Source organism: Sus scrofa, chromosome 6, assembly GCF_054392235.1.
Source record: "Sus scrofa isolate SSC_HxYL_T2T_F1_AM1 chromosome 6, Sscrofa_HxYL_maternal_Yorkshire_Landrace_v2.0, whole genome shotgun sequence".
NCBI classification, from domain to species: Eukaryota; Metazoa; Chordata; class Mammalia; order Artiodactyla; family Suidae; genus Sus; species Sus scrofa.
The window spans coordinates 101,095,754-101,110,752 of NC_139388.1; the positions used below are offsets into that span (position 1 = coordinate 101,095,754).

The following is a 14,999-nucleotide window of genomic DNA, read 5'->3' on the forward strand; positions in this document are numbered from 1 at the left end:
GTCTTTTGTGTGGGGGCTTTCCTGCAACTTCCTCTCAGACGCTGAACTTCTGCTGAGCAATGTGTGCTCCCTGCTCTGCTGCCTGTGATGTGGGAAATGAAACAGACGATGCTTGCAGAACTGCACACCTTTCTCAGATGGAGCCCCTCTGGACCCAGTGAAGCCACTGAGTTTGTGACTCTATCATTGCTCAAAGTTTCTCTTGCATCAGTTAAGAGTTCACATTATATTCCACAACTTATTCTAAGTCTGAATCTCTGATAGTACTACATACCACGTAAATGCTATAGTTTAGATAGGTTTGGCTTTTAGAATGAAAAATAAAGTATGTCACTGAGGCCACATGAACAACTAGCCCCCCACCCCCACCCCGAGGGTACCCCAGGGGGCAAGGTCAGCGATACTAACAAATCAGAACCTGCCAGGACACCGCTGACTGCTCATGAACACTGAGTGGTAGGTGGCTAGAGGAGACCTTTCTGACTGTGGCTAGTGGGTAAAACTGCTGTCCAGGGCAGTACTACTGGAAATGTGTTCTAAGCACTGACAACACGCCACCAGACGAAGTGCTTACATCAGTTTGTAACTCGATGCACTGAGCTCAGTGCCATGTTTCTCAGTGCAACATCCCATGGCAGGAGCAGAGCTCTGCCCGGCACCGTGGCCGCTCTTGCAGGTGCCTGGCCGTGGGCAGCACTGGTCCCAGGTGAGAATGAGCGAGGTGCTCCTGGCAGTGGACACTGTGTTCTTACCAGGCTGGGAAAATATCCACACTCACCCTCTGGACTCCATGACTTTCCAGGACACCGGAAATAGGAGAACACCTGAACACAGCATAGGTAGCCCTAAAAACATCCCCACTCTCGTCCACTCCCTATGGAGAGAGGCAACAGTCAGGACAAACAACAGAGTTGGTGGGTCGATGCCACAGCAACACATTCTCTTCATGGTCACTGAGGACAGCCAGCCTGTTCCACGGTGGCCAGAAGCACCCCCGGGTTGGGCTTACTCCCGGCTGTGATAGTCTGTGGGATGCCGCCTCCTCAAAGACCCTGACGACCCTGCTACTTGACCCCAGGCAGCACCAACACTTGGTCCCTTGTCAGTGGGTCCTGCACTGTCTCTGCACACGTCTTCGGCTCAAAACCATTACAGTCGCACGAAGAACAGGCAGAGAGGCCAATGTGTTCCCCCACCACACGTGACCACACACACAGCACAGGCTGTCTGCAGAGAGGCTTGGACACACTGCCAAAGGAAGTCAATTCTGCCTCCTGCACTTGCACCCCCATGACCCCAGGACAGGAAAGTGCATGCTCATGCTGTAATAACATGTCTATATATTTTTCAAAATAAAGTTATTCTAGATAAAACTGAGGGCTGCAGGAGGCAGTGCTAAACAGAGAAAGCACACCTTTCACTGTCCAGGGCGGCACAGCTCAGAGCCAGCCTGTGAGAAAGAGCCCCACCCTGGAGTGATCCCCGCCCACAAGGACGAGCCCCCAGGAGGGGGAGAAGCAAAAGCCAACAACCTCCAGCTATGACCACAGGTCAGACACTCAAACATTAAAAAGAGCACCTTCCAGGCAATTAGCACTGACCTTGACATAAGGAGGGGCTAGAGATGACAGGTACCATCGCACTTGCGTGTCCCCGTGATTCTCAAGTTCCAGGTGATTTCCTAAAAGGGACACATTTCACAACTCAAACAAACTGGGGGTAAGTAATTGCGCAGATTCCGGTGACAACGTGTACTAATTACCTCATCACAGGGAACAGATGCAATTAAATCCCCAGGAGGCCAACTGGACGATACTGTTTCCTAACACAGTCCTATCTGACAGCTACACTTTGGATTTAACAGACGTGTGATGCAAAGCTCCTGAAGGACTGAAGCAGGTGCCAAGCAGGGAGGGGGTGGCTTGCGGGGTGCAGGGAGGTGCAGGCAGAGACCAGCTGAGGTCACTGCAGCACAGGGTAACCTGCATCAGGCCTGAGTTGGGGCCAAGGGAGCAAAGTCAGTGAAGGACTTGCTGATGGATGGGACAGGAGAACAGAAGGACGAAGAGACTTGACTGAAGGGAACTGGCTCAACTGAGTGGGCGGCCGTGGTGCCACTGCAGAGGAGGCTGGAGAAGTGGGGTCATGGGTCAACAAGAGCTCCGTGTGAGTCATCCACATGTGGAACCTGGGTGAGCCTGGGGTGACAGCTGGGGCTCAGGACGGCAGAAGGGGCAGAGGGGGCACCTGGTGGGGGCCAGTGCCTAGAGGGTGAGTGTTGAGCATAAACTAACAGACACAAGAGGGCCTGGATTTGGTAAAATAAAGCTCCTGAGTGACCTGACAGGAGCAAGTTCAGGGCTGGCAGTGGCACAGCTGACTGCTGAGGACATGAGGGAAGAGAGCACAGACCCCGGCAGGAGGAGCTGGGGGGGGGGTACCCCTGAAACAGGCGACACAGTAGTTTCCAGACTCTCAGTGGCAGCTGGGAGCCGAGGTGTCACAGCACCAGGGGCAGAGGCAGGGGCTGGGAGACAGTGGGGTTGAATGAGGGTGGGACTGGCACGCAGGACACAGGGGGATGGGGTGACAGACCTCAGAGCCAGAAGGAGTGGGCAGTGGAAACGTGAGAGGGCCAGGGGCCTGGGGGTCTGAGAACTCAGAGATCAGCTCTAACTCCTGCAGGAACTGAGCTGGAAAGATGGGGGGAACAATCAGGAAGTGCTGAGTCCAAACATTGCCCTGAGATCAGGGCTGGGCTGGAACGGCAAGGGACGGGGGGCCAGGAGCCAGATCCTATCTAAGAGGTTTACCTACAATTGTAGACACTGTGGGGGGCGGGGGAGGGAGGGAGGGTGGGCACACACAGGAGCCAAAGCAGTATTCTTCCCAGGCCCTCTGAGGAAGGAGGCTGGATGACCAACACTAAGCTTCTCTCTCTCACACCCCAAGCCCTCAGAGGCGGGGTTCGTCACAGCGGGCGCTCCACAGTGAGGAGGTGGGCAGGTCTACAGCCTGACTGTCACATCCTAAATGACAGTGAGGCTCGACCCACTTTCCTCTCTCCTTCAGCCACCCCAGCAATTCTGGTCTGGAGAGCTGGAAGGGATGGGTGTGAGAGGAAAAGTCCAGGACTCCTAGACTACAGAGTTATTAGAAGCCTAGAATCCATGTGTTACTATTTCAAGCTTCCCCCAATCCAGCCCATAACTGGAAGGATTTCCAGCAACTACCTGATCATGACCTGAAGTAATGACGCCTGCGCCCATCATGAACCATGGCTAACTAGGTGGAGAGCCTTCTACCCAACACAGAAGTAGACATTTGAATCAGGTAACCCTGCAATCCCATACCTGAAGTTTCACCAGGTTCTGTTGTGGGAAAAATAATAGTCTTGTTTCTTATCTCAACCCTGGTGGAAGGCGGTTTTCTCAGCGGTTTCACCAGATGGCTAACTGAGGGCTCAGGTCCCAGGGAAAGGACTCCAGGGGCACTGGAGGTCAAACGAATGAAAAGTTCTTCCTGGGTCAAGTCTTCTCGAATTTGAACCTTCACAATTTTCTGAAATGAGCCACACAAAAGGGTAAGAGGCAAGTGAAACTGTTGTTAAAAAAAAAAAAATTCCTATTTTTATCTTTTTTTTTTTTTTTTAAAGGCCCATACCTGAAGCATATAAAGTTCCCAGGCTAGAGGTCAAATCAGAGCTACAGCTGCCGGCCTACACCACAGCCACAGCAGCAGAGGATCCAAGCTGAGTCTGCGACCTACACCACAGCTCACATCAATGCCAGATCCTTAACCAGAAGCAAGGCCAGGGGTCGAACCCAGGTCCTCATGGATATTAGTTGGGTTCATTACTGCTGAGCCAGGACAAATTCTCAAAATGCCTATTTTTAAATCATGGTAGAGCAAAGTAATGCCAAACAGATGAAAGACTGATGAACTGAGAACATAAAGTCCCTTCACAAATCAGAGTATATGTCTGACTTTATCCCTGTCCCCCAGGCCCCTCTTTCTTCATGCTAATGATGGTCATGAGGCCCACTATCCACTCCAGACACCCAGCCGATTCATGCAGACCACATGGAAAACCCTGCTCAAGTGTTCTCTTTAAGTAAGTATGTTTGGGCAGAAAGGACACCTCGATTTGATTTCTGAAATATAAGTGCTATCAATAAAGATTACAACACTTAAACTGCAAAAAAAGAGAAACATTGATTAAAAAACATTTTAAAAAGTACCTTCTGCCCATTGTCACAGTGAATGTAGATCAAGCCACTCCACGGAAACATTGCATGTTTTGCAGACAAGGAGGAGTTAGGACTCACCAGAATCTGCAGCTTACTCCTTAAAAGAAGAACATGACACTGAGAGCCAGGCCCTTGTGCCCTGTCGCAGCAGTAACCACCAGAGGTGTGCATGCTGCTGTGTTAGGGACCAGACGCTCCCTCACTGCTCAGAAGGAGCAGAGAACAAGAGGTCACCCCACGCATGGTGACCCAGCAGCCGACACAAGCTGAGAGGCACGAACCCAAGAACCTAAGGCCAAAGCTCATGGGAAAGGGACAACCCCACAGAAACACCATCTAAACAGTAATTCGAAGCAAACATTTCTGGCACAGAAGCCTGACAGCACAGAAGCTCTGAGCCATCCATGAGATGGTAAAGGATGCCAGCACCATCACAACCAGAGAGAATGGGGGAGGTGGGAAGGATGGTTTCTTTTTCACAGATTCCTGTGCTCACTGCTCCCTTCAGAGCTAAGGGACATCCAAGACAATGTGGGCAATGTGACCACATCTGTGACGGAGGAGGAATGGCCAGGGACACGAGCAATCTCGGTGCCCACGTCCCAAAAGGCAGAGCAGGAGCACCTCCTATGCAGCTGCCGACAACAGCCTGTGCCATCATCTCGCATCTCTGCAAACAGCAACCATTCAACAGACTGCTTTCGTCCTAGGAAGGATTCCTGGGAGTGTCCCCACCCACACCTTAACTCAGTCTTGGTCAAGTCAACTCTCTGAAGTGCACTCGCCATCGTTTCACACAAGTGAGCAAAGGTCACACTGTTCTTCCCACATATGAAGCCCTTTTGGACAAGCATATCCTGGGTCACCCCAGCAGTAGTCCCAAGAAGCTGAAGAGCTCAGGCCTGTCCGTCAAGGATCAGGCTGCACATGGGCAGTGACTCATTGCCATGTGGCCCGAAGACTTCCTTTCGACTTAAAACACCCCTTGGAGAAGACATGTCAGGGGGTCCGGGAGCATCTGCAAAGCATCTCAGATGACCCAGCAGAGTGAGGTGCAGGCAGGACAGAAGACTGAGAAGCGCCCATGTCTTCCCAGCTACCTTCTCAGGCCAGAGTGTGGCTGGCTGTGTGTGTGGCCCATCTGGCAAGCGGTTTGGAGCTCACCCCAGCTCCCAGGGCCCCGCCTGCTCTGCAGGAAGCTGGCGCTGCACCACTCTGCTGAGTGAGGAAAACAGCCTGTTATCTGACCCCAGAAAGTCACCATGCCAGTATGTGATGACACCGGAGGAAAGGGAGCTCGTACTTACTCTGGCGCAATAAACCCATGTTGTGGCGTCACTGTCAGGCAATGCGCCGGCCAGTACAGCTCAAATCTCAGTAACCTAACAGAATGGTTGATGATCTGGAAACGTCCAGTTTTCCCCATATCATCTATGATGGCAGATAAATAAAGTATTACTTACACTTAGCATTAGTGAAAAAGAGAGGTTAACAAACAGTAAAAATAAATCCTAAATAAATACACTACAATACCAACGCATTTTGCTTTCCCAACTGCCCAATTACAGAAATTTCAAGTTACTGGTAAAGCAAGACCTTCATTTACTCTTGGAAACTACAAAGATACTGAACGAAGTTCAACACTGAACAAAGAGGAGGAAGGAAATCTGGAAAGTGCTACCACCTGCCTTATCATGGGCAGGAATGTAAGCACTGAACTTGGTGCTGCTCTGGACCACCTACATCAGTGTTAAGGGTAAAAGAGACCAGGCACCAGACGAGCCCTCTGGGTGGGGAGGGCAGAGTGAGAGCCTGGGGAGGGCAGTGCTCAGGCTGGGTCCTAGAGCACCAGTCCCACCGGCATGGAGCTGGTCTGTCTTCCGGGTCCTGGGGACACACTCACAAGAAGGGGCGACCAGGACCAAGTGTTCAGGCTGCACAGCCCACACTTCTTCCGAGACCGATCTGTCCTGAGGTGGGTGAATGGCTTGGGAAAGCAGCGGGGAGCCCTGAGGACCTTTAACTGGCAAAACATCCAAAGAAACGTTACCCCCATGCTTCCCACAACTGCCAGGGTCACTGGAGAGAGAAAAGAAATTAAAAATGATGAGAAAGCAGATTGTGTCACATTTTTATATTTTTCATAAATCTAAAAACACTTAGATGAAACTAAAAGTGCATTATATATGTATATTTTTCATTGACTAAAAATCCTTCTTGTGTATTCTTAAAGTAATATATAAAAAAAATAAAGGACAGTATAGGTTATATTGACTTTTAATTGGAATACACAGTGACTTTCCTGCTCTGACTTTTGCATGCCATCTGAGGTCTCTTAAAAGATTTACTAGAGGAGTTCTCATCATGGTTCAGTGGTTAACAAACCAGACTAGTATCCATGAGGACGTAGGTTCAATCCCTGGCCTTGCTCAGTGGGTTAAGGATCTGGCGTTGCTGTAAGCTGTGGTGTAGGTAGCAGATGTGGCTCAGATCCAGTGCCGCTGTGGCTGTGGCATAGGCCAGCAGCTTCAGCTCCTATTTGACCTCTAGCCAGGGAACCTCCATATGATGTGGATGCGGCCCTAAAAAGACAACAACAACAAAAAGATTTACTAGAAAACTACCCAATATTAAGAACTTATGGGGGTTCTGCTGTGGCACAACACAGTGCATCTCTGCAGCACCAGGATGCAGGTTTGATCCCTGGACTGGCACAGTGGGTTAAAGGATCCGCTGTTGCTACAGCTGCCACATAGGTCACAACTGTGTCTCAGATCTGGTCCCTGGCCTAGGAACTCCATATGCTGTGGAGCAGCCAAAATAAATAAATAAGTAAAAACAGTTGTAATAATAATAATTTATGAAAACAACAAAACCCTTCACGTATCTACAGGTGAATAATGATAACTGGGCTAAATGTTAACACCAAAAAAAAGTTACAACAAAATCTTCTGGGCAAAATACTAGTGTAAGAAATGCTAATAAAGTTCAGGAAGGTTTTTATTTTTTTGCCTTTTTAGGGCTGCACCAGCAGCTTATGGAGATTCCCGGGCTAGAGATCTAATCAGAGCTGTAGTCGCCGGCCTACGCCAGAGCCACAGCAACACCAGATCTGAGCCGCGTCTGCGACCTACACCACAGCTCATGGCAATGCCGGATCCTTAACTCACTGAGTGAGGCCAGGGATCAAACCTGCAACCTCATGGTTCCTAGGAGGATTCATTAACCACTGAGCCACAATGGGAACTCCAAAATAACTTTTAATATATATATAACTACTATCTTTGATTATCTTGGGAGAAAATAAACATTAAAAGTACAGGGAAGGAGTTCCCTGGTGGCCTAGCAGTTAAGAATTTGGTGTTGTTACTATGGTGGAACTTGCACATGGTGCAGGGGTGGCCAAAAAAAAAAAAAAGTATAAAATAGACTTTCCGTGCTTAAAATAGTAACCTTTGTGTGACATATGACACCCATACCTTACGGACGTATTACATCTAGGCCAGAGTGGAATGCTGACGGTGTGAAGGGGACCTGGGGAGCACAAGTCACCCAGGTCTCCCATGCTTCACCCCAGGTTCCTAATGAAGCATGGTTCTAGACAACATCTTTGCATCTGTAGGCCTCACCTGATGAGCCAACCCTGTGTGATTTCTCAGCTGTGAAAGAAACATCGAGGGGCTCTCGGTATGGAAACAGATTCAGTGACAACCCAAGCAAATGCATGTGTGATCTCAGATTAGATCCCAGACCAAAGAGGAAGCTTCTGGTTCCTGTTTTAGTTACACAGGAGGTCACTGGGGCCCTGGGCGGCAGTCCTCTATCACATCGGCACCCTCACCTGGCTACACAGGGAGCAGCAAAAGCGCATCTAGGACTAACTGGTCATCCTGCCTGCAACCCACTCCAAAATGGCTCAGAAAAACAGTGAATATACATAAAGAGCAGCAAGGTAAATAGGGCAAAACGTTAACAACTGGAAATCTCAGTGCAGTGTACAGCAGTTCTCTGTCATTTTTAAACTTTTCTATAAATTTGGCATCATTTCAACTTAAAAATAAAGGTGAGATGCACATTTTGAGATTAAAAACACCAATAAGTACAAGGGAAAGATCAGCTTTCTAATGGATCAAATAACCTGGAGGGCTGGAGAGAGGTGCTCTGTGAGTCCTACCTGGAAGGCTCTGAGCTAGCCCGGGACGCAGGCGAATGGTGGTCTCTGTTAGGAGTGGATGTTCTAAATTCCCCAATTACTGAAAGGATAATCTTGCGCATATTTCCATAAAAGAGCTGAACGTCATTGGGCCGCTGAGGAAGATCATAGACTGAAATAGAAAATAACGTTTGAAATACATGAATTTTCAGGTAATCACATTACGAGGGAAACAGACATTTATAGACTTCTGCATTGCCTCATGTTTTCTTAGCTTGGGGGCCAGTGACTAAAGTTATGGCTCAGGGAGTTCCCGTAGTGCCTCAGTGGTTAATGAATCCGACTAGGAACCATGAGGTTGTGGGTTCGATCCCTGGCCTTACTCAGTGGGTCAGGGTTCCGGCGATGCTGTGAGCTGTGGTGTAGCTCACAGATGCGGCTCATATCCCGTGTTGCTGTGGCTCTGGCATAGGCTGGTGGCTACAGCTCCAATTAGATCCCTAAACTGGGAACCTCCATATGCCGCAGGAGCAGCCCAAGAAATGGCAAAAAATAAATAAATAAAAACATTTAAAAAAAAAAAAACAAAAACAAATAAAGCTATGGCTCAGTACCAGTGATGGGAAGCTCAGGTTCTGGCCCTAGCCAACAGCTCTGTGACCTCTGGCAAACTCTTTCAACTCCCTGGGTGTCAGGCCCCTGAGTACAAGCCAGGAACAGCTCTCTCAGGGCTGGGAGCTTTAACAAACCCCTATAAGGCACAGTGGGCCAGCACTGCTATGACCTCTACATCTCCCAAGGAGGTGCCATCTCCACTCAGCAGGGAGGAATCTGAGCCCAGAGGCTGAAAGCACACCCTTCCTAAGTGGTGTCTCGTGAATATTTAACCAGCAGGACAAGCATTACCGCCATATGCAGCCTAATCAGACAGTGCTTGAGGCGAATCACTGTATAGCTCCCACCCGAATCTATAAATACAGGAAACTGTGTAGAACATGGTTGAATTGTACATATGAAAAAGGTGCTGGAGTTCCCGTCATGGTGCAGTGGTTAACGAATTCAACTAGGAACCATGAGGTTGCAGGTTCAATCCCTGGCCTTCCTCAGTGGGTTAAGGATCCAGCGGCTACAGCTCTGATTGGACCCCTAGCCTGGCAACCTCCATATGCTGTGGGAGCGGCCCTAGAAAAAAAGACAAAAAAAAAAAAAAAGGAAAAAGATGTTAAGAATTACCTATTTTTTAAATGGAAATTTAGAAAAAACATAGTATAAATTGAAATTTATACTAAACAAAACATCTGACCAAAAGTTTTAACTGAGGAGTTCTCATCCTGGTACAGTGGAAACGAATCCGGCTAGGAACCATGAGGTTGTAGGCTTGATCCCTAGCCGCACTCAGTGGGTTAAGGATCCGGCAGTGCTGTGAGCTGTGGTGTAGGTCGCAGACGTGGCTCGGATCTGGTGTTGTGGCTCCGGCGCAGGCCAGCAGCTACAGCTCTGATTAGACCCCTAGCCTGGGAACCTCCGTGTGCCGCAAGTGCGGCCCTAAAAAGGACAAAAAGACAAAAAAAAAAAGTTTTAACTGAAATTATTTGCCACATTAATTACACATTTTGCAAAAGATCACTACAAATGCTTGTGACAATCTCCAACAACTGTTTTTCAAAATAATCATGTAACAAGTTCAACTGCCACCTTCTGCAGGATCCAGTGTACAGCTGAGAGGGAACAAAGTGGGGCTGCTTCCTCCCTGCCCTGGACACAATGTGCCCCCATGGAAGCCAGCACCCAAGAGGCCACCCGGCACCCAGAGACCATGAAGCCCAGCTCCACTCCGTCTCAGGCCCTCGCAGGCCACTGAGGGTGTGGCTGGCTGTCCTGAGAGTCTGAACCCACAGCTCCCTCTGCACCTCGGCCCGTGGTGTCCTCAGTGGGGTGCCCTCCCAGACCCCAAAGCACAGTCCTGTCAAGGCACTCTCATGTGCCTGGACCCCAAAACCTCAACCCAGGCTGAGCTCCTTACCTTCTGCAACCTGCAGCTCATCCTGGAAGGCCACGGCGAAGTTGATGTTCTGCAGCACGCTGTGCGCCGGCAGGGCCTGCCTCACCAGCCCCGGGTCTTGCAGCACGGCTCTGCCAGCAGAGGGTATATTCAGAAGGGTTGTGCTTCTCAAACACCCTTCGTCAGATTTTATTAGCGCACCTGCCATTCCCATTACTACACAGATGTCGTAAATTCCAATCTAAGTAATTTTAAAAAGAGAACTTGTTTTGAAAACTCTCTCGAGTTCCCATCGTGGCGCAGTGGTTAACGAATCCGACTAGGAACCATGAGGTTGCGGGTTCGGTCCCTGCCCTTGCTCAGTGGGTTAAGGATCCGGAGTTGCCATGAACTGTGGTGTAGGTTGCAGAGGCGGCTCGGATCCCACGTTGCTGTGGCTCTGGCGTAGGCTAGTGGCTACAGCTCCGATTAGATCCCTAGCCTGGGAACCTCCATATGCCGCGGGAGCAGCTCAAGAAAAGGCAAAAAGACAAAAAAAAAAAAAAAAGAAAACTCTTGAAAGTTATGCATGGTAGTACCATCACCAGTTTCAGTTATGCATTAAAATAAGAACTCTCTGGGAGTTCCTGTCATGGCTCAGCAGTTAATGAACCTGACTAGCATCCATGAGGATGCAGGTTCAACCCCTGGCCTCACTCAGGGGGTTAAGGATCTGGTATTGCCATGAGCTGTGGTATAGGTCGCAGACGAGGCTTGGATTTAGTGTTGCTGTGGCAGAGGCCGGTGGCTACAGCTCCGATTCGACCTCTAACCTGGGAACCTCCATATGCCTTGGGTGTGGCCCTAAAGCGCGCGCGCGCGCGCGCGCACACACACACACACACACACACGCACACACGCACACACACACACACACACAAACACACAAGAACTCTCTAACTGAAAAGTAGAAAGAATTAGGTTCTTTTCAGGTCACACATTGTGATTATTTGTGATAATTTGGTCAGTTAGAATATGTCTCAGAAAAAAAACACCCCATGCCAAGAAAGTCATACAAATAAGACAATAGAAGAAAATGTTTAAATTACCATAAAATTTCGTCTGACATCTAGAGAATTCTGAAGTGAGAGAACTGAAATGCAAACATCTCTATAAAACTCAGATGTTCGGAGTTCCTGTCGTGGCGCAGTGGTTAACAAATCCAACTAGGAACCATGAGGTTGCGGGTTTGATCCCTGGCCTTGCTCAGTGGGTTAAGAATCCGGCGTTGCCGTGAGCTGTGGTGTAGGTTGCAGATATCACTTGGATCTGGCATTGCTATGGCTGCAGTGTAGTCCGGCAGCTACAGCTCCGATTCGACCCCTAGCCTGGGAACTTTCATGTGCTATGGGTGCAGCCCTAAAAAAAGACCCCCCCCCAAAAAAAAACCCAAAACAAACCAAAAAAACTTCTCAGATGTTCACAACAAAAGAAATCTCATTACTATAAATTAATGGCAAAAAGGAGTTATGAAGTAATCGCTGATTGTAAACCTAAGAGAGAGAAAGGGGGAAAACCAAAGAGCCTTGTGTTCTAATTTCTCCAAATGTCAGCTGCTATTTCTAAGATGCTCAACTGAGAAACAAGACCAGGTTTGAAGCTGAGCTCCTCATACGGTGTCTATGCTACCATCTCAGAGCAAGTCACAACGTAACTCTTAAAACATTCTCAGAGTCTTGCACAGACTAAAACTGAACCTGTGGCTCAGCAGGTTAAGAACCTGACTAGGCATCCATGAGGATGTGGGTTTGATCCCTAGCCTCACTCAGTGGGTTAGGATCCGGCATTGCTGGGAACTGTGGTGTAGGTCACAAATGCAGATCAGATCCCACACTGCTGTGGCTGTGGCGTAGGCCAGCAGCTGCAGCTCCAACTAGACCCCTAGCCTGGGAACTTCTATACACCACAGGTGCAGCCTTAAAAAGTAAAATAAAAATACCAAAAAAAAAAAAAACCCCCAAAAGAAAAAAACAGACTAAAACGAGAACAATGCTTTGAACTGTGCATCAGAGTTAAACAGTGAAGCACAAAGGATAGGAAGGAGAGACGGTCCAGGCCCGGGTTGGCTCAGGGTAAAGACACCCTCCTCACCAGATCAGCAGGAGCGTCATATCTCACATTGTGAGACAACGACACACAAGAATGTCTAACCATACCTGGGCCCAAGTATACAGCTGACAACATTCGAGCATGTTAAAACCATATTTAACTGGAGGTACCTAATTTCTTAGAAGTACGTTTCAGTAACTAAAGACCTACATATTTGTAAAATACAGCTTGATCCTTTCAAACAATTCTCAGCATTCCCAGAAACGTCCCAGGTCAGGTGTGTTTACACTGTGTACTAAATCTTCTGACACTTCCTAAATCTTCTGACACTCTTCTGCACCACCACTCAGTGATCAGAGGACTCGGACTGGAGAGGGGCACATCTGGAAAGGAGCACTGCAGGAAGTCAGGGGACAAGCGTCCTGCAGTAGTTCCGCCAGTTTCTCCTACAGGTAGCATAACAGCCATCCCAACTTTACCGAGATTTTACACCCACCAGAGCATGAATAAGTTGTGAAGCATGTCCCTTAAATCCTCAATCCCAACCACTTTTAAAGCTGCTGTTGTTTCCACTGAATAGTTCTCACAGTGGTCTTAGCGACATAACCCACCTTCGAAACTGCTGTCTTGAAATTTCATCTCCACCAAAAAAGTATATAGTTGATAGTTGTGTGGTTTTATAATTGCTTTCGCTGTCTGATGGATTATATATTATAGTAACATCCTGATGCCGAGAAAAAAAAATCAGGAGTAAATATAATAAATATTGCTAAGAAAATCATTTTACTCTGAAAAAACTGTCACAGGAGAACAGTCACCAGACACAAATGCACATAAACAGCATTTCCAAGATCAGACAAGTCCTTCTATCCTACATTACTTTCAAGTATGATTTTAGCTTTCAGCCATAAAATATGTAATTATTACTTCAACCTAAAAATGAGTTCATATTTTTAGTGCAGAGACTTTTATACTTACTTCTTGTGTTCTTTCCTTGAGCACAAATGTATCTGGAACAATCTTTAATACTTTAGAATCCAGCAAAATTTTTTTCTGAGAATCCTTAAAACCTACTGCTTTAACAAAAGCTGCACGAGAGCCAGTGTTACGAACAGAAAAAACAATTCTACTTTCTTTGCCAGGCACTAAGTCATTCATTGTTACCATGTAACTGTCAGATAATTTTTTAACATTGTCCAAAATCAGGTTACTTGCTCCTCCATATCCAGACAAAGGTATCTGAAAGCACAGAATATATACATCCAAAATTACTGTTATGCAAGCAAAGAGTAGCAGATTAAATTGTAGTCAGAAGAATATAAATACAGATTTACTACAATTAAAATTATTACCCTTTGTGTAGTTTATCCTGCTTCCGATCCAGCATTCTATTAAAGACTATGTTTTGAAGGGAATCCAAATCAAAGAGCTACAAAATTACTTTCCAATATGCCAAGAATAATTATTTCACTGTTGTGGAAACCAAGCTTAGATGATAAATTTGGACTAATAATGATATTAGTATTGATGTGCTTGCTTAAAAAGTGTTTAGCATGATGGGAGTTCCCTTTGTGGCTCAGTGGTTAACGAACCCAACTAGGATCCATGAGGATGCGGGTTCAATCCCTGGCCTCACTCAATGGGTGAAGGATCCGGCGTTGCCGTGAACTGTGGTGTAGGTCACAGACTCAGCTCGGATCTGATGTTGCCATGGCTGTGGTGTAGGCCAGCAGCTGTAACTCCGTTTTGACCCCTGGCCTGGGAACTTTCCTATACTGCGGGTGTGGCCCTAAAAAAAAAAAAAAGTGTTTAGCATGAAACATACTGGTGTTTTTACTTTGAAATACATAAAAAAAGATGAATTGATGGACAGTTAAAAATGTAATACCAACATCAAAAAGCCTACAAATGGAGTTCCCGCTGTAGCTCAGGTTGCTGCAGAGGTCCAGGTTTGATCCCCAACCTGGCATGGTGGTTAAAGGATCTGGTGTTGCCACAGCTGCAGCTCAGATTCAATTCCTGCCCAGGAACTTCCATATACTGTGGGTACAGCCATAAAATTTTAAAGTCTACAAACAATAAATGCTGGAGCAGATGCAGAGGAAAGGGAACCTTTCTACACTGTTGGTGGGAATGTAAACTCGTGCAACCACTATGGAAAATAGTATGAAGGTTCCTCAACAAACTAAAAATAGAACTACCGTATGATCCAGCAATCCCACTCCTGGGCATACATCCAGAGAAAACCATAAATCCAAAAGATACATGCACCCTTATATTTACAACATCCAAGACATGGAAACAACCTAAATATCCATCAATAGAGGAATGGAAGATGTGGTACATACATACATACATACATACAATGGAATATTATTTAGCCATAAAAAAGAATAGAATAATGTCATCTGCAGTAACATGGATGCAACTAGAGATTCTCATACCAAGTGAAGCCAGAGAAAGACAAATATCATATGATACACTTATGTGTGGAATCTAATAAAAA

The 14,999-nt window shown here is 47.2% G+C and overlaps 1 protein-coding gene across 3 annotated transcripts in view; it reads right to left on the reverse strand.

The window, feature by feature from the left end:
• Nucleotides 1-14,999, reverse strand: part of CEP192 (centrosomal protein 192) — a 96,450-nt gene that overhangs the window by 13,672 nt on the left and 67,779 nt on the right. For all 3 annotated transcript variants that reach the window (XM_084964049.1, XM_084964048.1, XM_084964050.1), the window contains 10 exons: nucleotides 13,472-13,732; nucleotides 13,105-13,217; nucleotides 10,427-10,536; nucleotides 8,425-8,575; nucleotides 6,154-6,329; nucleotides 5,558-5,681; nucleotides 4,242-4,347; nucleotides 3,354-3,561; nucleotides 1,602-1,681; nucleotides 779-874 (listed from right to left, as the gene is read on the reverse strand). In XM_084964049.1, the coding sequence (XP_084820175.1) occupies nucleotides 779-874; nucleotides 1,602-1,681; nucleotides 3,354-3,561; nucleotides 4,242-4,347; nucleotides 5,558-5,681; nucleotides 6,154-6,329; nucleotides 8,425-8,575; nucleotides 10,427-10,536; nucleotides 13,105-13,217; nucleotides 13,472-13,732 (1,425 nt within the window). The remainder of the gene's footprint in view (nucleotides 1-778; nucleotides 875-1,601; nucleotides 1,682-3,353; nucleotides 3,562-4,241; nucleotides 4,348-5,557; nucleotides 5,682-6,153; nucleotides 6,330-8,424; nucleotides 8,576-10,426; nucleotides 10,537-13,104; nucleotides 13,218-13,471; nucleotides 13,733-14,999) is intronic.